Genomic DNA, 20547 nt, shown 5'->3' with positions numbered 1-20547 from the left:
TGGAGGGCTCCCGAGTATCGAGTTTCGGACATTGAGCTGCACTCTGGCCAAGAGATCAACGACCCTTGAACGGCAACGACCGGGGAGAGGCGGGAACATGGCTCTTTCTGTTCTGGTGCCCACAGTGGCTCTGATCCTTCGCTGCAACACCAGACCGATGGCTGGGGGCCATGCCCGTGCTAGTGTCCCGTCTCCACCGTGCTCCGGGGCAGCAGCCACCGAGAGACCTGGAGTTCGGAACGGCAGCCAGCAGGGAGGGCGTTTTAGGTCTAGACCTCCCAGTCTCGTCTTGGATTCGAAAAGCAAATGCGAGTGGTCGGAGGCTGGAGCTTGCCGGGGGTGGTTTGACGGCTCCTCCCCCGTGCATTCAAGCGATGGTCTAGTGAGTCAGGAGAGGAAACGGTTGGTGACTGTGTCCTGTTAGCGGTGCATAAGTGCACCTTGATCGGTGCACTACTCCGTCCCCTGCTCAGACCTCCCACTTGCACGCAGGGTCATCTTTCGAAAAGGCCCATACGCTGAGCAGAGATCAAGAAGCACGCCTTTTCGAGGCCCCTGAAGCAATTCCACACGCCCAAGGCGACGGACTGGGAACTGATTAAATTATCGCGTGTCAAGCAGAAGCCTGGATTGCCTCGCTTACGGAAGTGGACGCACATGGAGTCCGGAAGTCCATAAGTCCTCCGTACATAGGTACCGTAAGAGCGTGGACATCAATCCGCCCGGTACGAAGATGGAGAAGATCGAAATGTTGGGGATTTGTGGATTTGTAGAAACGCCTGCTACACGGTCCAATCCAACCAACAGCCCAGACAGAGTTCTGATTTCCACCTCTCAAATGGGCTTCCATTATTCGTCCCACTCATTTGAAGTGGCTGCTCTCAGCGAGACAGGCCAACAAGCTAATCGGTGTCAATGCAACCACTACACCCAAGAAAAATTGGTCTTCTTTCAAACCGAGCAGCGGCATAGGAGATCAACTACAAGCTAAGCGATTCGAATGGTTATCCCCGCTCCCTTCTGGTACCTGCGTCATATGTACAAAGTACCCAGCACTTGGCAGAGAATCGTTTCCAATGGGTGCTCGTGGGCTCAGGATTCAGGGGAGTCAGCAGCAACATCCACATGTGACATGAGCCTCGATTTGGGCGGCCAACCAGGTTGACAAGTAAGCTGCCGCCGTATTATTCCACGCTTTTGACAGCCCTTCGCCGTTACACCCAAGTCGCCCCTCTGGGTCGGTTCAAGGAATGCCTTCCTCGGCCAGAACTGCAATGACTGGTGCAGGAATTCTCCGCGAGACTCAATAGTCCGGGCTGAGCCTGGACGAATCACAGCGAACGAACATGCTTCTGGAATAACTCCTCGGATTCTGGAATCAACACAGACGGCAAGTCTGAGGATGTGGAAGCGTCATACGCAGTCTCAACCTGGGCATCCCATGACGCCAAAATACTCGATGATTGGATCGTCGCCCCGTCCCTGCTTCCCAGGCGCAATCTGTCATTTGACCAGAAGAGCAGAGATTGGTTGAGTGGACGAGATTGACGGTCATCCATGCGGCCTTGTGACGCTTGCTGATCACCATTTGTGGGTGTCCTGCAACACGACACAGGTTTCTTCACGACGGTTAGCGGAAAGCGATCGTCCTTTGCGGGAGTCGCCTCCCACGGTGGCAGCAACATGTTTCAACGTCAGCACAATTTCATATCCAACCCTCCCACCGAACTTTGATCCGCGAAAGATCAGGCGTGTCCAAATGATTCGTCGATGCCGTTGAACCACTGAACCTACGGTGACTGTTCGTTCCCACAACTTTCAGGGTAAGAACGCGAGGCCTCACAATTCAGGGACTCGCTGCCGCCGCCATGTCATATTCAACATCCGAATTTGACATACGGCTGGCTGCGTCGCGGAGCGGATACAACCTCATTTCAACCCGGTATTGCTGCCTGCGCCCACGGTCCCGGTCTGTACCACTGGAGTCTGAACCCTCCTGCAACACCAAAACGCCCCCTTTTTGAGAAATCCAGGTGGACTACAGCGTCCTCTTTTTAAGGCCCCAGCGGCTCGAAGTCAAAATTTGAAAGATAGAACGGGAGATGCCTTTGACAAAGTTCGATGGGGGCATCAAGAGACTATCGTAGCGGTTGTCGACGACGCTTGGTCTCCGTACTGACGCATGGCTTCTCGAGGACAGATACCATGTAGCAGGACTTTCCATAGGCTGGTCCACATACTCGCTGTCCACCTAGTCCTGCCTTCTACGAGGTAATTACGCAGGACTCGGCACTGCTTTTGGTTTTCACGTAAACGAAGCGAGACTCCTATTCCCAAAAGGGCATATCTACACGGGGCTCAACCGGTCCAGGATCCCAAGTTGAGAACTGGGTCTAAACGCCTCTGAAACTACTCGTATCCCAAGTCGAGGTGAAGAAGGAAACGACTCGCCTGAGGGCCCTCCCTAAACTGAAGGGGGCAATGTTTACGTTTGGCGGGTTGTCCTGACTGATTGCTTTCTGGACATCAGATCATTGACTAGTAACCCGTGTCCGGTGCCAAGTGCCTTGATTGATTCGACTTTACATTCACGAGGAGCAAAGAGCAAGGATTTCTAGACCATCTGATATTGCTACTTCCTTCAGTGTGTCAGACCCCATGGCAGGTGACAGGACAGGATCAATCCTGAGCAAACACCTCCAAGTATGGTGGCGTCCTCGACACTCACGTCCTGTGCCGAAATTTGTCCCAAGGAACGATATTTCCACAGCATCCTCCTTCCGACACAGGGGCTGGCGAGGGGTGCGTTCCTGTCCTCTGCAAGATCTTCCTCATTTCTCTATCAAGGATTCCGTCGGCTCACTACACGCATCGCCCGCCGTCCACTTCCAAATTAACGCCGGTGATGAACTCAGCCTCGTCGCTAGCAAGATAGCAGCACGCGTTTGCCACGTCTTTCGGCGTACTGCCTCGTCCGAGTGGGATGGTCGATACAAAGCCCTTGCGGTTCTCTTCGGTGTCTGGCTTTCCAATGAAAAGATGTGTCCTATCAGAGTCACAAAGTCAATATGAGAAAACACTTGTTTAGACGGAGAGACCCACAATCCGGTACTGCCCACCACAGGACAAACTGAATTAAAGCGAATATTCTTGGGTCCATATTCGACCGCCATGGTTTTGGTTGCATTCGACACAGCTGCTTTCGAGGCATTGTACCAGGTCAAGCCAGGCCGCGGCCTGATTCCCGCCGTCGAGGCAATCTGGATAAAGCAACCCGGTCGATTTTGCTCCAAAAAGTAAGGGAGCAGCACACTGCTCGACAGGTAAATGCTTTTGACGTTGACGTTGAAGCACAAATCGAACTCGTCGTCCGTGACGGTCTCGGTGGGTTTGTTCTTATAAGTGGTGCCGGCGTTATTGACGATGATGTCCAGACCACCATAGGCATCGATGGCTTTCTTGCGGAGCGCCTCCCAATCCGACCGTTTCGTGACATCGGCGACCAAGAATTCGCAGCCGAGAGACTGGGCGACTTTGGTGCCGTTCTGCTCGGACAAGTCACAGATAAGCACCTTTGCGCCTTCTTGGATGAACTTGGTCGCGATCCCAGCACCAAAGCCCGAACCCCCACCGGTCACTATGGCGATTTTCCCTTCCAGACGGCCAACCATCTTGATGTTCTTTGGGACTGAGACTGGGTTCGAAACTTGAACAGCGGAGCAGAGAGACTTGCTAATGACAGGAGATCTGAAGCACTTGGGAGAGAAACCTTACTGGTAAGAGCAAGTCGGAGAGGGGCGAAGGAAGCAAGCATTCATATACTCTGTGTCCCTCGGCGTGAACCCCCGGTAATAATACCGCGCAGCCTCGTCCCCCCCCTCAGCGGGGGTTTTTGAGGATGGTGGTACGGTCCGGTTCTCCATATCTCATTTTGTGCTCCGTGGGTAATTATCTAGCGAGCTAGGTATGGAGAATTATGTGTGTTGGTCCAGTGCTTCCAAGCCTCTCCCCGCATGTTGTACACAAGAGTCATTGGGTGGCGTGAGACAATTCTTCGTCGGGAAACTCATCCGATGGGCGGGAAGGGGTGCAGTATCAGCCTCGATTCGTCGAGATCATAAATTGAACCACGAGTGTGGCAGAAGGCTGCACAGAAAGATAACGTTGCACACGTCACTCACTCCTGTCAATTGCTCCGACGCAAACAGCGAAGAAATGCTGGAGGGGAAAAGATATGAGAAGGAAAGAAATGGGGGATACTGATCGAATATTATTTATTTAGACAGCAGTGACATCAGACCCCGAACACGGCAGCTATGTCCATGGATATCTATGAATTGTCGTTCACTTCGTTTGCATCTGTCTCTCCTTCCAGCTTCAGACGTTCAGATTCATCTCCTCGCAAAATCAATCCATCATACAGTGCTCAACCATGAGTCAAAGCCAGGTTGTCGGCCCAGGCCTATCTGGACTCGCCTCATGGGCGCTCCAGTTCAGCCCAACCGCCTGGCTCAAGTCGTGGCTCTTGTATCTGGGGATCCAGACGCATGTTCGAGGAACGACAGAGCCCGAAATGAAGCCATTGCACAATATCTGCGAATACCTTCACGCCCTTCACATCTACACGGATGAGGCTCGACGGGGGGTGGTGAGGACTGTTTCAGCGCATCACTTTTGCTCGCACGTCAGCAAAGGTGAGCGGACGGGTTCCTCCCTGAACATGAACACAGGCTAATCTCCTGACAGATCTGCGACAGTGCCTCATCTACGACTCGTGCAAGCCCGGAGCGAGACTCATCGGTGTGGAGTTCATGATCCCCAAGGCCCGCTACGAGGCTCTCGACCCGGAGGAACAGAAATACTGGCACTCGCACGAGTTCGAAGTCAAGTCCGGCATGCTGGTCCTCCCTTACCCCGAGTCTCACAAGCGCCGGAAGGACAAGTGGGACGAGCTGGAGACCAAGGCGATGGAAGAGGTCGTCACGCTCTACGGCAAACTGTATCATTTCTGGCAGGTCGACAGAGGGGACGAACTGCCATTGGGGCCCCCGACACTCATGGGCTCTTTGACCGAGTCGACACAGCTCGACGTGGACGTGGCGATGAAGGAGAGAAACGAGGAGTTGGGGATCGACCAGCTGGGGAAGCGCCAGCTGAGAGAGAACATCAGACGCCCGGGGATCTCGGAGAATGCAGACAGCTGGTGGAAAGAGGCTCAGCAGAAGAGAGTCGGCATCTATGCTTCGTGAACGAGGCGCATCACTTGAGGGAGGCTGTTGACGACACTGGCATTTCCCGTAATACATATGATGACTTGGTGGGATTTTGGGTGTTTGAAATGACGTACACTTCATCGTCCTGCGCCTCGTCCAATTTCTCTACAAACCACACACACTCGTGACTCACCGCTGGGACTGGTCCAGTGGCCGTTCACTTCTTTGCTTCTTTGGGTTCTCTGCAGGCAGGGCCCTCAACAGGTCGAGTGTGGCCCATATTTGTTTTTTCCACGAACGGAGCAGCCAGAACCGCTTAGTATCATTCCACCGCCCACCAGGTCGTCAATCTTGATCCATTTCTTACCACTCACTCTACGTTTTTCTCTGCCCAACATCTGCTCGTCCAAATATGTTCAAGAAGAAGCCCCAGATCAAGAACCTTTCGCCCCTCCGGTCCTCTGACCGCCGCAAGCTCGCGGACCAGATTATCGCCGACTACAGAATCCATGTGCCCACGCTGGCAGAGATCGATCCCCCCGCGGCCGCCGCAGAGACTACATCCTCGACCCATCATGCTACTCCCGCCCTCACGTCCGTCCGCACGAGCCTTGTTCCCGAGACGTGCCTCTCTGCACGCTTCACGACTCACGCCGGACCCAACGCAACGTTAGTCTCGGGGACGGTGTATGTGGGCGCACATCCTGGACAGGAGGAGAGGATCCTGTGGATTCAATATGGCAAAGATGCGAGGCTATACCCCACGGTGTATACACTGTGGCACAACCCGGGCATCGTTCCCTTACTGCACACGCAGGACTTCGTCGTCGAGAAACTCCGCACGGGAGCCGACCTGATGACGCCCGGCTTGGTGGGTGGACCACCGTGGCCCGAGGCGGCGAAACCAGGATCGGTCGTTGCGGTTGCGGGTTTGAAGAAACCCACCGTGCCTCTGTGGGTGGGCACATGCAAGATCGACATCTCGAGTTTGGGCAAGGTGCAGGGAGCCAAGGGTGCCGCGGTCGAGGGCGTCCATTGGGAGGGCGATGAGATTTGGAGCTGGAGCCAGTTTGGGAGTGGAGGCCGAGCTGCCCCGGAGACGATAGACGGATGGGACTTTCCCGCGGGTGACATACAAGATGGAGTGGAAAGGCTGGATCTGGAAGAGAGCGACGACGACGACGACGTGCAAGAGGAAGGCGGTGTGACCCTCGACACTGCAAAGGGGGAGACTGAAAACGGCAACCATGAAGCCCATGGACTAGACGAGACCCAGGCGAACGAAGCAGAGCCAGAAGCAGAGCCAGAACGGGAACCCTCGACCGCCGAAGTGGACGAAGCATTTGTCCAGGCGTTTCTCTATGCCCTCTACGACGCCAAAAAGGCCGCCGACCCGCCTCATCACGGGCTTGACTTTCCCATCCAGCCATCTTTTGTGATATCCAACATGATCCAACCGCATCTCCGCGTCCAGAACCCGCATTACACCATCAAGAAGACCTCTTGGAAAACCACCAAAAAGTTCATCAAGTACCTCGAAAAGCAGGTGCTCGTCAAGTCCAAAGACCGCAACGGCGGCGAGACGGTCATTCTCGACGTCGACTTCGCTGACCACCGCGTCGTCAACTTCCAGCCGTACGCGCTGCCGAAGCCGAAAGCCCAGCAGACGTCAGGAGGCGGCGCAGACGCCACGCAGCCGTCGGCCAGCGGCGGCGGCGCCGATCCCTCTCTCGGGCAGAAACTCACCCTGCAGACGGTCTACCGGGCCTCCAGCAAGCTGGTCCCGGACCTGATCCCTTCCAAGACCACGTACTACACGTCGGCGCAGATCGCGTCGTTCCTGAAGAAGTACATCGAGAACGAGCCCGCGCTGACCGCCAACACCTCGTCGCCGCGCTTCGTCAAGCTCGACCCCTTCATCGCCAACAACATCCTCGGCTCGAACCCCACCGGCAGCGACACGCGCGTCCTGGCCGCCGGCGAGATCGCGCGCGACGCCCTGCTCAAACGCATCCTGGACGACTCCCACCTCTGCATCCCACACTGGCTCCTGCTCCGGAACGCGCAGACCTACGACCCCGACGCGCCCGACCTGCCGAAGCCCCGCCCCGGCCCGCCGCCGCAGGTCAGCATCGTGGTCGAGAAACGCTCGGGCACCAAGGTCGTGACCAAGATCTCGGGCCTGGAGGTCTTCGGCATCAACCCGCACATCCTGGGGCCCGAGCTGCAGAGGAAATGCGCCGGCTCCGCCAGCGTCGGCCAGCTGGTCGGCGGGAAGCCCGGCGTCATGGAGATCCTCGTGCAGGGCGACCAGCGGGACGTGGTGGAGAAGGAGATGGGCCGCCGCGGCGTGGATCGGAGGTGGGTGGCCGTGGAGGACAAGACGAAAAAGAAGAAGAAATAGAGAGGGAGAGACAGCAGCATGACGACTCGAATGTGATGACGGACGAGTCTTGTGATGGCGAATCGAATCGAGTCGAATGAAATCAGTGAACGAACCATCAATCAAATGACAGCTGTTATTGCTCGAATAGATGCGTCGTAACAGAGTCAGTGAGAGAGTGGAGTGGGAGTCTGTGCTGAGGATACAACATATGTATGTATCATGCACCATGTCGTCCTCGTCCTTGGCTCCTCTCCTGGCTCTGTCTCCCAGCTGGTCATTAGTCTCTCTCTCCATTAGTCTGTAGTCTCCCTGCCCGCCCTCCTACGGCTTGACGGCCAAAGAGTCGAGTCGAGTGTCTCCCACCCTGCCTTTTTCCGTCTTGCCGGAGCTATTGAGCATGTAAAAATATGGATACAGTCACACGGATGCGCGAGCAGATAGATGAATCTGGCCCCGGAGAGAAAAGAAAAAGAAAAAGCATTGACGTGATATGGCTGTATATGACGCACTACTCATAGTGAGAAGGAGAAACCGAGCAGCAGAGGCGGGCTGCGATGGGTCAATGGCTCAGAGGTGCATTGTTGTCAATGCTTGTAGTTAGAATGGACGAAGAGGGCACCAAAAAAGCCAAGCAGTCCCGGACAGGGTAGAGGAGAACAAAAGCGCTGAACGGAGAAATCATATTAACGTGGTTAAGCCTAGTCAACGCCTGTCTCATGCAGACTTATCCAAAGTTCCTGACACCCCCAACAAACAACGACACTGGTCACCGGTGTCCCCGAACTGTGCAAGCATATAAATGTTGTACTAAACCACCCAGAAAGATTGCACCATTCCTGCAAACCCTGAACCCTAACGCAACGGGTGTGCAAAGTGGTTGCTTGCCCCAAAGAAGCGGCCGAAAGAATTGTGCTGCGTGCTGGCCGAGATGGAAGAAAGTCGATCACAGTGCAACATCGTATTTGTAGCAGAAGGGCCCAGATGTGGTGTTGATGAGTTCTCCCACGGAAATTGGGTCCTCTTGAAAGTATCCCCAATCCGGCAAGATGGTGTCGAGCGTGACATTAGCACTAGGTGGCACGTTGACAGCCGTCTCAGTACCCCAGATGGTATCTGCGATGTCGGGATGGCGGATCTGCCACGAAGTGTACAGATTGTCCAAGAATGCGTGGAGCGACCACCAGATGGGATCCATCACCGAGACGTAGATGGACGACCCCGGAGACCCAACCACGAAGTGAGCCCCGGAGTGCAGTCCCAGCTGACCACCGCCGATCACGCCGTTGATCTGGGTGTCGAACGATTCAATGTCCTCGGCCTCCAAGCATTGGGTGAGCGCAGTTGTGTTGGTATAAGTCTGAGCCACATAAGTGTTCAGGTCCCTAGTAAGACAGCTTTGGTTGAGCTGGAAAGCTGTGTCGGGGAGTGGGAGACCCTGGATGATATAGCTGACGGGAATAGGCTGCATAGTCGTCTGCCAATCGACAAAGGGGCCGGACATGATACAGCCTCCTCCTGACCCGTGAGGAAGCGAAAGACTTGGAGAGAGCACCACGGGGCCACTGTCCACGTATTCGCCGTCACCAGACATGGAATACTCGGATCCGTCAAAGACGGCGCTGCCGTGGAGGTCATCCGCAGTGGCAGGCCAGTTCCAGTAGGGGAATGCACCCTTGTAGCCGCAGGTGTGCTTGAGATCTTCCTCAAACAGGTGGATGAAGTAGCGATGCCAGGTCAGGAAGAAGCCAGAGAGATGGACCTCTCTCGTGCGGTTGACGTGAATGACTGCATAGTCCATGTAGCGATTGGTCGCAGCAGGGTAGAGGGTCTGGTCAAGCTGCGACGGCTTGGTTGCCAGGCACTTGATGGCATCGGTGTAGGCCTTACGGTCGTCCGGAGCCATCGAGTCGAAATCCTTGCGAACCTTGATCTTGTCTGGTGTACATGGGTGGTGACGGGCCTGCTGTCGGGTCGGATGGGCCACGGTCAGGGAAGATATGGCCGCCAGGGCAACAGTTATGGATGACAGGAACATGTTGGCTGTGATGGATAATGGATTGGGATGAACGAGTGTCTATAGCGATTGAACGAAAGTGTACCTGGGATGGAAAAACGAACGAAGTCTGGGACTCTGCCGATCAGATCATACCACAAGAACCAGAGATAGTTAACAAATGGCAACCACGCAGAAGGAAGAAGTAAAAAGAACGGTAGGTGAGCCCGGTCGACAGGGGGCAGGCGACACCTTCTTTTTCATATTTATTCACAGGCACTGCTGGATCGACATCAAGACCAAAACACCCGAAGCTCCGGAAGGAGCAAACATGTGCAGGTGGGCCACTGGATGGAGAGAGGGAAAATCTTGACATGTCCGATGGTGGTCAATATTGTTGTTGCAAGGTGGATACGATGCGATTGTGCGAACATTCACTTCATAGGCCTGAGACAAGAGGGACACGGCATGTTGCGAGCCAAGTGTGAGGATGGATGACGAGTCCACGGCCCAGACGACCATGTTGATGGCTGTGTCGACGGCGGACGACGTTGAAAAGGGGGTGTGGTGGTGAGGTGGTGAGGTGTTGTTGTCCCTTTTTTTCTCCGTCTTTCCATATATAGAAAAGCTTCATCCACAGTCAAGGCGTCATGCATTGCAGCCAAAACATCGGGAGTCAGCGCCATCCGGAATATGATCGTCATCTACATGGAACCTTAGTTTAATTATTCTTTCCCTTTGCATTTATCCATAGCGGACAGGAGGGCCAATGCCAGCTTCAGAAGACACTCGACACTCAACACTCAACTGGACGGGGGATCGGTGCATGGTCGACCATCTGTGTTCAATCATTCAATATTGCTCCGGAGCTTGTTGTCCCAAACAACCCCGCAAACGCCCACCATGATGTCGTCTATGTTTGACGCGTGGTCCGAGTTCGCCAATCGAAGACCAAATCCCTTCCCATTCCAAGTGGACGAGTGGGAGAGAGTTCAATCAACAGCCTCAGGATAGATCCGTGTCCAGACCACTCGTCCGTTCAGAGGATCCATGAGAGTCGCGAAATGAGTTTGTTCGTTGGTCGTTGGATACGCCGAAACCCAGTCGATCACCACGTCTGTTGTGATTGCCAGATTTCGTTCTGCTTGGCTGGGGTCGTTGCCTACTTTTTGGGACTTTCTTTTCGCCTTTCGCAGACAAGCTCTCCATTTCGAGGAGATTGCATCAAGTCTGTCGCGACTTTCTTCAATAATTGCTTCCATTCCAGCTCTCACTGCACAAGCCTTGGCTGAGACTTGCGCCGCCAAAGGAGTGGCTTCGTTCGACGATCCCAACTCTTCTTCATCATTGTTTGTAACGCCGATAAAGGTATTGGATTGTCGGACGACGCCGGTCTCATAATCCTTTTCAATGACTATCGCCGACACACCGTCACAAAACAGCAGGTAAGCCGCCGTGGTGTGACGGGGGATGAGCTCGTCTGAGATCTCTTGCAGAGTCTTGCACTGGTCATCTTCTGGGTCCTCCGGCGTTATATATTCTCGGAGTATGCTTGATATGGACGGGCGGTATCCCAGCAGAACAAGCAGATGATGAAGGTAGAATCTCGCATGGTCGCGTCTACGTGCGGCATTGTGTACACCTCGGAAATTGAGAGAGAGACTCAAGTCTTGACGTACTCCGGTCAAGATGCCAGTAAACCCCACGTAGGTGACGCTTCGAGCGACAATCTCAGCAGGCGTGGCCGATCTGCTTCGAACAAATTCCAGCTGGACGATGATCGACCGGAGAGGATCCATTGACCAGTCTAAAGTGCGGAAATGGAGCATGCGGGCTGCACCTGTGGGCCGACCCGCTTCCAGTGCTTTGACCGCGCCCGAGGTGCAACCCATGAGACAGTCCAAGATAACATTGAAGCTGACAAGCAGGTGCATGGGGAGCCCGGTTACCTGAGCTATGCCACGAAGCTCGGCCGTTTCTGCAGGAGAGTGCAGGCCTCGGAGCAGTAATCGAGCGAGCAGACCAACCGGCCCATGAAAGAACCTGGAGAGGCCAATGTCGGTGAGCAGGCTGTTGAATAAAGCCGTGAGACAAAGCTACTGAGGGAAGTGAACCCATGATGTCGCCGCATAAGTTTATTAAGGTATGTACGCCATCGCTATGGATTTGCGGAATCTCTGCATAATAACTGCTCCGTTGTAGCCCACTTGCCATGCCCATGACTGCGTCTAATTATACATCACCGCTGTGTCCGTGATAATATTTGTGATTTCCTCTCTTGCTTTGAAGCTTTAGGAGTCTAGGTCGTAGGGGTCTGGGTCGTAGGAGTCTCGGTCGTAGGAGTCTCGGTCGTAGGAGTCTGGGTCGAAGGAGTCTGAGTCGTAGGAGTCTGAACAGCAGGATTCGGGTTTCGTAGAATAGTGGCAGCGACGGTACCACCCACTACAACAAATGCCTTCGTATTTATTAGTAAGTAGCATATAGTAAATACGAAGATCACTTACAGCGAAGACCATTCGAATTAAAAATCGATTCTCAAATTTATCCAGTCTTGACCCTATCTCCATAGTGATGTTCTTTTCGAGGTGTGTCATATCTGATCGAAGGTGTGCCATGTCTGATTTGACCTCTGATCGAAGGTGTGCCATGTCTGATTTGACCTCTGATCGAAGGTGTCTGATCTCTGATTCAAGGCTTGCGAATCTCATGTCCGATTTATCAACGAGGCGTGCCATCTCTGATTTCGTCGCCGTCAACTCTTTGTTAAAGTAGTTGAGCTTGTCATCGAGATTTCGGCTGAAGTGAGGGGCAGAGCCGGTGTCCTTATCACCAGAAAGCAAACCTATAGACATGTCAATAGCTTTACGATCGAAGTTGAGTGATATATCTTACGCGCCGTTGCCTGGAAAGTGCGGGCTTGGGATATGTAACATGTAGCTTGTTGAGCAATGCTACGTTGTCCAAGGCGGAAAGTTTGACGCAGCATTTTGAGGATGCTGTCGGAGAGGATTTCGAAGTGGCATCGGGTCAACTGAGGGTGATGGTTGTAAGAGTGAGGGTAGTTGTAAAGGTGAGGGTGAGGAAGGTCATCCCGGTATTTAATGCCAAGACGGCAGGCGGGGTGGTGTATAGGGCAGCATCACCCACGTCCCAAAGAAGGGTGACCTGGGCGTGAAATCACCTTCTCTTGGCGTTGATGACGTCGATGGCCAGATCTCATCTATCGATGATGGGCGCGTGCCTAGCGTGTCACTGGGCGTTTGTGCCGCGTCTGGTCGCGTCTGACAGCGTGAATTCTGAATTCTGAATTCTGAATTCTCTGGCCTCTCCAGCCTCCCATCGTAATCAATGTCTTGCTCACACTCATCTCTGGGAGCTTTGACGAAGATCGAAGTCCGGTTGGGAATGGACACAGAGAACAAACGAGGCAGGAGGCGGGGGAGCAGCATCACCCTTGGACAAATGTCACCTGCAAGAGAAGAGTAGGAGAGGTGAAGGGGCTTTGAATATAGGCCTGATGGGATGAATAGGATTGATGGGCAGGAGCCTCCGTGTCAGGATGGCCACAACCAGGAACTGAGGCTGCTGAGATTGACGACTGCGATGCAATTGAATGTGAAGGAAGAAGCTATCTAAGCGCTTTGCCAGATCTCCCTGCCAGTCCCTCCACCAACACCACCACCACCACCCCAGTTCTTTCAAAGGTGGTCGACCAGTTCATTCCTCATTCCATCATTCCATTGTTCCATCATCTTATCCCGTCCCAGTTCCCTGCTTCCATCTCTACTACCTTACTCCCATCATCTTCGTCGCCATGTGCTTTTCCTGTGGAGGCTGGCCCTGGGCTCACCCTGTTCAACTAGCCGCCGAACCGGTCAAGCAAGAGTACATCTTCCTCGACGAGAACCACGGGTTCTACCCAGACAATCGGCAGGTGCGTTGCAAAGTGAGCTCCAGGTGAAGATCTGGCTCGCCCGAAGCATTCTGAATCCCAACCTCTCGTCCACCTCTCTCCATCTCTTTTGAACTCACCCATCAGACAAACTCTCACATCCTTCTCACTTACTACCTTCCTGTTCACTGCATGCTCTCAGCAGATAAACCATGCCCCATTTCTACACCTACCAAACCCCCAATCCCTCGGCTGTCAACACTCAAGGCTCAGCTGGCTACTGGGAAAACCCGGCAGATTGGCCTCGAACATATCTCTACGTCTCTAACCAAGGAGGTGCACAGGGCATTCATCCACCTGCTCCAGTCTACCAGTCGAACCAACCCTCTCAGCCTGCCATGTACTATTTTCAAGTAAGTTTTCAATTCCTGGGGACGGTGATCAGCATGACCTCACTCACACCTCACCCTAGGGAAGCACGAGTGCCCCAGCTGGCTACTACGTGAATGGCCTCTACTACGGAATGAGCCCTCCTTCTGCCCCAACCGGTTGGCCTTACACCTCCTCTGCATACACTTGCTACAATTTGCCTGCTGCTTCTGCACCGAGCACCCCGTATTATCCGTACAGCTACTCACCATACTATACAGCCCCAAATCCGATTCAATTTCCTATGACTGCGCCATGGTCTCAACCTCCGGGTCCGGCACAAGCCGCCGCTGCGGTCGCCGCCAATGCTGCTCTTGCTGCGATGCCAAACGCACCAGCCTACTTCGTCGGAGCCACTGCTGCGGAGATTCAAGCCCAGAACGCCATATTGCTGGCCAACTTGCAAGCTGCCCAACAGCAACCCACCCAACTGGCACCGTACAAACCTGGAGCAAGCCCGCAATTCTGGTGCAAGGAACTTGATGGAAGTTGGACCTTGAGGGAGTACAACGACGCCTTGAAGGGTGATTTTCCGGCTGGGCATTGGGAAAAGCATGTAACCAGCGGGTATTACTACTATGTTCGACACACTGGTTGAACAACTTCCAAAAAGCTCCAGACAAGGTTGGACACCGGCACTCGATCAGCCACACAAAAACGATGGATTGGCAGGGACATCAACCACAGAACTTGGCTGGCAACCTTGGGAAGAGAGCCAACGGGGGACAGATGTCATCCACGCGCCAGACAGGTCGGTTCGAAGGTCATTGGGAGTGCGCACCTGGAATATCGTGATTGGCGAAGACTTTTTGGCCGCTGGTGCAAGGACTGGAGCTGAAAGTGCATTCATGACGGCTCGGAAAATGGCAGAGCAACTGATCGGTTGAGCTTGAGAGAAACACAGACAGTTCGAGCAGCTGAGACTTGATAATTCATCACAACAGTTTTATTCCTTGCCACTCGACGGTGAATATTTACAAAGTGACTCTCTCTCTCCTCCTCAACATGGGCCCCCCTCTTCTCACAGGCGATTTCACTGCTTGACCCTTCTCAGCGCACTCTCCATCCACAGCTTGGTGTACAACTTGTGCGCGAAGAACATGGTCCCCTGCATGGGCCCCCGATTTTCCCACTTGCCCTCTGTTGGCGTCACAGCAGCAGCACCGGCCTCGCCCTGCCCTGCCTTGGCGTCCGCTGCCGGCCACTCCCCCTCGCCGACGTAGAAGATGCTCTTGAGGCGGAACTCAGCGACGCCCTGGTCGAAGTCGACGTTGGCGCACATCTCGAACAGGCCGTCCGAGGGCCGCGGCGCGTCGGGGTTGTGCAGGGGCGAGTCGCCGCAGCGGATCAGGATGCGCGTGGGCGTCTTGTCCAGCACGACGAAGTGGTCCGTTATCTCCGTGCCGGGTTCATACGTCGACTCGCGCAGCTGCTCCGGCGTCCACAGCTGGTGCGCCGTCGTCGTGTCGTTGCGGTACTTGCGCTGCAGGTACAGGCGCTGGATGGTGTAGCCTGGGTAAATTTCCCCCCCTCGCGCGGCGAGGGGGAGAATTCTCTTCCAGTCTTGGATATGAGGGGGGGTTTGAGAGAGACACTGTGGGAGAGGGTAGAGCAGAGAATGGCAGGGTGACTGCTGGGAGGAGACGTCATGTCCACTTTGATGGGAACTGTCGAAGACAAGTTCCATCACGATCACGGCCAGCAGTGGTGGCCACACAAACGCAGTCTCCCAGACCAAAAGATCCAGGCTTCGCGAAAAGTATAGCCCACGCCGCTTCCTCCAAAATATAGAGAAGAACGACCCCAACAGCCAAGAGGGGCACATATTAGAACGAAAGACAGAAAACCACACCTCCCATAGGGAACCAAAAAGGAACGAAGGGGAAAGAAAAGAAAGAAATACGTACCAGGCCCACCCCACACGCCCCGACAAAACTCCTCGACGAGCTTGGTGCCGCCCCGGCGCGCGTCCTCGAGCAAGTCGGGCCGGATCTTCTGCAGGCCGATGCGGCGCACGCACTCGTCGTAGGTGGTCTCGTGGTTGGCCGGGTTGAAGCGAGAGAACCACGCGCTGCGGAACAGCGGCTCCGTCGCCGGGTTGAACTGCGCCGGCGACGTGAAGTGGCAGTGCTTCGTCCACACGGCGAAGCCGCAGATGGTGGCGAAGGTGCCGATGCCCGCGGCCTGCAGAGACTTGGAGAGCAGGGAGGGGCCCATTTTGTCGGTCGTCTCTTCGCACTGTCTGTCGCTAGATGTCGTTGTCGCTAAGGGGCCGTGACCTCGAATCTCGAATTTCGTGGGGGTGTCACAGGAACTGTGAATGATGAAGAGGACGCGGGAGGAGAGGAAAAAGAATGGACGGTAGAGCAGAGAAGGTGGTCTGCTGCTGCTTCTTCGACGTTACCCAATGCCACTAGCCCCAACGCTCGGTGTAGTAGGCTAATTTGTTGTTGCTGTTTCTATCATGGACATATTGTATCGAGATGGAGGTTGGGGATGCTCTCGGGGAAATGTCCGCGTTCCAATTGCCGAGACACCGAACAGGAGGAGCCGCCATTCCGCTCCGCTCCTAATAACATGTATTAAGTACATAGCATGGGTGGCACCATATTCAGATCTCTGTTGTAATATCCGCCGTGGCACAGATCAGGCTTGCAGAAGCATATCAAGGTGACACCCACGCATCATTCGGCCACCAACGACCACTATTCAAAGTCCTGTAGATGCCCACTATCAATACAGCAGCACCGGCGTAGGAACTGGAGGCTTGCCCACCCTCCCCGACAGCTCGCTTTTACAGTTGCCTTGTGTTGCCATCTTCTCAATGCAGGCCGCCAGCGTCGCCAGTCTAGCCTGAGACAGTGTGGTCGCAAGGCACCCTCTCGCGTTCGTCAAGCTCATCTCTTGCGTTTCCTCGCGGCTTTGTCCTCGTCCTCCAAGCCACCTCTCCTATCGTCCTTCTTAGCCTTTTTCTCCATTTCATCCCAGTCATCGCCTTCGTCAGACAATCCACTCTCCGCTTCTCCTTCATCATCACTTGCACTCGCGTCGTCGTCAAAATCGCTCTCGTCGTCACTCTCCGACTCACTGGCCGCCAATTCCGAGTCGCTCATCTCAAACGCACTTTCCTCTTCCGACTCCTCTTGATCTTCATCATCGGACTCGGTCGCCAGGAAATTCCAGCCGCCGTCTTTGAAGAATTGATGGGGGTCGGTCGTCACCGTCTTCATAATCGTACTCCAGTTGAGGTTGAGAGGACCCTCGGTGTACGCAATGTCCACGCTGTCCAACCATTCTTTCACTCGATCGAGCGACTCAACGGGAATCGTGTTGATATGCGTGGGCGGGCGGTGGAAGTCCTTGTAGACAAAGACGAGGTCGAAGTTCTTGAGTCCAAACTGCGCGCGTGGCATTAGCACCGCCCCCGAATCTTCAGGCCACGGGTCAGACTTACCTGTATCCGCTCCAGATGAGCAACCTCAATCTCATCCAATGTGATGACTGTGAAGGGTGGTTCCGTCAATTGAACCAATGCATCGGTCGTCGGCGCCATCAGCACATTGCTCCGGTTCGGGACACCGTTGAAACTAAGCTCCCGGAATGGAATATCAACCGTGACATTGTAGTCCCTGGCTTGGTCCGAGATCTTTTCTGCGAAACTCTTGAAGAGCCGGTCGAGCTCGGCTCGTCGTCGTCGTTCTTCTTGTTCTTGCTCAAACTCCTCTTCGTCGCCATATCGATGCTTCCGCTTGCGGTTGCCCGTCTCGTCGAACGCCATATCGGTGGCTTCGCGGTAGAACTGGACATCTCTCGTCTTGCGTTTGCCGATGATGATAGGGTTTTTGAGATGGACGTGGATCAGCACAATCAGTTCACCCACGCAAGGTTGGAAGAACAAGTGCTTGACATTGGAAAAGACCACGTCGACATGCTCTTGACGGAGGGGAGATGAGTACCGGAGACCATTCTGATGGATTTCGACCTCGCCCGGGACTCGCTTGCCATCCTGCGCAGGTCGAAGATAGACATCTGTCAACTTGATAGGCCGACGGTTGCGGATTTCGATCAGCTTGTCCTGCTCCACAACATCCTCCATCTCCTTCTTTTCTTGCTCTCGACGAACAGCTGACCGCCGGAGTTCGGTGATTTGCGCCGAAATCTCCGAGAGGCGATCTTGGTCCTTCGACCGTATAGTCAAGGATCTGACAAAATGTGCTTGAGGATCCTCGAAGGGTTGGTCATCTTTGCGTCCCACACCTTGACCGGGAGACAAGAAATTGAACCGCAAATGCGTGTACTCGCCTTCGTCGGATTTGCTGACGTTTTTGATCGTGTTGATGTGGAACGGCACCGGCCGGCCCATGATGGGGATGATGACCGTCGACGCCTTGAGATCCACACAGACGATCAAGTCCTTGGCACGTGGAGGAAGTTGACCTTCGCGCTTGTACGACTCGAACTTTTTGAACTTCTTCTCGTTCTCGCCATTCATGTCGCCAGTCGCTTCGGCATACTTCTCCAGGCCCTCGCGCTGCTTCTTGGCCGCCAATTCCTTTTGATGCTCTCTTCTTCGGGCCTCTTCCTCTTCTTTCGCGTTATCTTGTCGGTTGGCCCCGCGGAGACGAGTTGTCTTGATATTGGAGGTAACGATGGCGCTGGCACCGGGCCTCTTCGCCTTCTCCTGCTTCGGTTTTGTCTCTTCCTCATCATCCTTAAAGTAGAATTCGATCGAATCCAGGTCGGTGAGCGCCTCCTTCGTGAACACCACCGGGTCTCCTCGGGTCACTCGCACCGTGTCCGTCAGAACAAGGGTATAGTTGGTACCTCTCTTGTCTTGAGGCTTGTCGTTTGTCAGATCCGAGAGGCTGGTGGTGACGCTGAATGTCATGCCATCTTTGAGGGGCTTGGTGTTTTTGCCATTCAGGACAAATTTGGAATCCCGGACTTCAATACCAATCGCAGACCCGACATCTTTACCAAAGTTCTTCTCGAGTTCGGGTCTGTGAGCCTTGATGACGCCTAGAGCTTTGTTGTAGACGTCTTTCGGAAGCGCCCCTTCTTTGATTTCTTTCAACGCGGCATCATGCGCAGCAAGCAAAAGCTTGTAGTTTGACGTCTGCGACTTGCTTGGGTCAATCAAGTAAGTCCGTGCGAGGATCGAACAGTAGGTCTTGTATCGGAACCCGAGTCCGGCAATAATACAACCGGAGTGAAGGTTGTCGTTGGTCGGTTGAGCGTTCAATCGAAGATCATATTGCCCACCACTCTGGACGATAGGGCCGTATGCCCAATCCATCTGCTGGTTGTCGAAATCGCTGGGCAACTTCGAGATCTTGTTGAAGAACTTGTTATCGTCGATCTTCTTTGACATGTTATCACAAAGCTGACGATGCGTGACTTTCTTCTCTTCATCAAGGACGGAGGACATCTCATCAACCCAATAGTCTGAGATCATGCCACTGGCCGCCCGAGCCGCGGTTCGCATATTTCTCAGCTCGTTCTCGTCTTTGACCGCGAACGCCGTCGAGAAGGCGGTTGAAATGTCCACTTCCTCGACCTCCTTGGAGAGGTCACCATACATTTTGAGCCATTCATCAACGAACGGTCCGTGCGCCTCTGCCTTGGGGATAGTGCCGACTTTCTTTCCGGCAGTCTTGATAATATCAATACATTTCTCAAAGGCTTGGGTCCGGGTTTCGGGCTGTTTCATGTGAACGGTAAGAATCTCGACTGGGATCTTGCCATCCTTCAGGTTTTGAAGGTGCTTAGCTGTCAAGAAGAGTTAGCCAGTCGGAAGACGCACATTGGTGTCATAAGTGCCAACACTTACCCTTCTTCTCCGTGGTAACAACGTACAAGGCAACAGTGGTGAAAATTAACAACGTCGCAGGAAACTCGTAGCCCAGGAGCCAGAACTGTAGCGTAGCACAAATCCGTCAGTCTCTCGAGTTCATCGTCACCCAGCGAGGAATCGCAAGGCGCGCAGATCGGGTCATAGCGTTCACTCACATGAACGGTATTGTTCTTGACATATACCGTGTCCTCGGCTGCTTTGCCCGTCAAAACTATGATACTATCTGCGCCGCCAAAAACCTCATTTCCCGATCTCTTATCCGCCTTCCAGGCATTGTAAAGTGTTTGCAGTCGCTCGAAGAAGGTGTCGGAGTTGATGACGATGTCGCTCATCTTGTGCTGCCTGCCTCAGCGGAGGCGAAGAAGATCTCGTCAAAAGGGCGTCTCAATCGCAGGTGATGTAATGGGTCAACGCGATTTTATCGGGTAAAGGGCGAGACTGAGAAAAAGAAGATTCAGAGTACAACGACGTCGCAACGGTAGGAAGATGAGGAATGAGTGAATGTGCAGAATCAAATGTAAGGCCAGACGTTTGTGGTCCTACCTCGCCGAGTCAAGAAAGTCTCAAAGGTCAAGGCAGGCAGGATTTCAAGATCTATGGGCGATATTTCTCCAAAATGCCGCGCTAAAGTCGCCCGCCTCGCGCCGCAACGCGAAGCTGACTCTCTCCGAGCGCGTCACTCTACTCGGTAATAATGTATCAGGATTCAGGACTCCTTCAAATTTGGCTCACAAATGACTGTCCCAGAGTCTTATTCAAGCACTAGAGGCTCGTCAATCC

At 54.0% G+C, this 20547-nt stretch overlaps 9 protein-coding genes across 9 annotated transcripts; 3 read left to right on the top strand and 6 right to left on the bottom strand.

Annotated features, from left to right (window-relative positions):
- Positions 1–2862: 2862 nt before the first annotated feature.
- Positions 2863–3671, bottom strand: AYL99_01692 (hypothetical protein; the record flags this gene model as incomplete). The annotated part of the gene is made up of 2 exons (XM_018833208.1): positions 2863–3046; positions 3103–3671. 2 exons carry the CDS (start codon positions 3669–3671, stop codon positions 2863–2865), a joined length of 753 nt encoding a protein of 250 aa, XP_018699087.1.
- A 761-nt stretch (positions 3672–4432) lies between these two features.
- AYL99_01691 (hypothetical protein) lies at positions 4433–5249 on the top strand (the record flags this gene model as incomplete). The annotated part of the gene is made up of 2 exons (XM_018833207.1): positions 4433–4694; positions 4747–5249. The coding sequence occupies 2 exons, from the start codon at positions 4433–4435 to the stop codon at positions 5247–5249; spliced, it is 765 nt and encodes a 254-aa protein (XP_018699086.1).
- Positions 5250–5625: 376 nt separating this feature from the next.
- AYL99_01690 (hypothetical protein) lies at positions 5626–7617 on the top strand (the record flags this gene model as incomplete). Its single annotated transcript, XM_018833206.1, has 1 exon — positions 5626–7617. The coding sequence occupies one exon, from the start codon at positions 5626–5628 to the stop codon at positions 7615–7617; it is 1992 nt and encodes a 663-aa protein (XP_018699085.1).
- A 925-nt stretch (positions 7618–8542) lies between these two features.
- On the bottom strand, positions 8543–9634 carry AYL99_01689 (hypothetical protein; the record flags this gene model as incomplete). Its single annotated transcript, XM_018833205.1, has 1 exon — positions 8543–9634. The coding sequence occupies one exon, from the start codon at positions 9632–9634 to the stop codon at positions 8543–8545; it is 1092 nt and encodes a 363-aa protein (XP_018699084.1).
- Positions 9635–10584: 950 nt separating this feature from the next.
- AYL99_01688 (hypothetical protein) lies at positions 10585–11526 on the bottom strand (the record flags this gene model as incomplete). The annotated part of the gene is made up of 1 exon (XM_018833204.1): positions 10585–11526. The coding sequence occupies one exon, from the start codon at positions 11524–11526 to the stop codon at positions 10585–10587; it is 942 nt and encodes a 313-aa protein (XP_018699083.1).
- A 365-nt stretch (positions 11527–11891) lies between these two features.
- AYL99_01687 (hypothetical protein) lies at positions 11892–12578 on the bottom strand (the record flags this gene model as incomplete). Its single annotated transcript, XM_018833203.1, has 3 exons — positions 11892–12047; positions 12097–12434; positions 12485–12578. The coding sequence occupies 3 exons, from the start codon at positions 12576–12578 to the stop codon at positions 11892–11894; spliced, it is 588 nt and encodes a 195-aa protein (XP_018699082.1).
- Positions 12579–13696: 1118 nt separating this feature from the next.
- Positions 13697–14511, top strand: AYL99_01686 (hypothetical protein; the record flags this gene model as incomplete). Its single annotated transcript, XM_018833202.1, has 2 exons — positions 13697–13897; positions 13957–14511. 2 exons carry the CDS (start codon positions 13697–13699, stop codon positions 14509–14511), a joined length of 756 nt encoding a protein of 251 aa, XP_018699081.1.
- Positions 14512–14946: 435 nt separating this feature from the next.
- Positions 14947–16130, bottom strand: AYL99_01685 (hypothetical protein; the record flags this gene model as incomplete). Its single annotated transcript, XM_018833201.1, has 2 exons — positions 14947–15425; positions 15821–16130. The coding sequence occupies 2 exons, from the start codon at positions 16128–16130 to the stop codon at positions 14947–14949; spliced, it is 789 nt and encodes a 262-aa protein (XP_018699080.1).
- A 680-nt stretch (positions 16131–16810) lies between these two features.
- AYL99_01684 (hypothetical protein) lies at positions 16811–20099 on the bottom strand (the record flags this gene model as incomplete). Its single annotated transcript, XM_018833200.1, has 4 exons — positions 16811–17311; positions 17368–19682; positions 19744–19828; positions 19923–20099. The coding sequence occupies 4 exons, from the start codon at positions 20097–20099 to the stop codon at positions 16811–16813; spliced, it is 3078 nt and encodes a 1025-aa protein (XP_018699079.1).
- Between the last annotated feature and the right edge of the window lie 448 nt (positions 20100–20547).

Source organism: Fonsecaea erecta (assembly GCF_001651985.1).
Source record: "Fonsecaea erecta strain CBS 125763 chromosome Unknown Scaff1, whole genome shotgun sequence".
Classification (NCBI taxonomy): domain Eukaryota; kingdom Fungi; phylum Ascomycota; class Eurotiomycetes; order Chaetothyriales; family Herpotrichiellaceae; genus Fonsecaea; species Fonsecaea erecta.
Note: the sequence above shows the minus strand (reverse complement) of the source record. Positions and strands in the feature narration are given on the sequence as shown.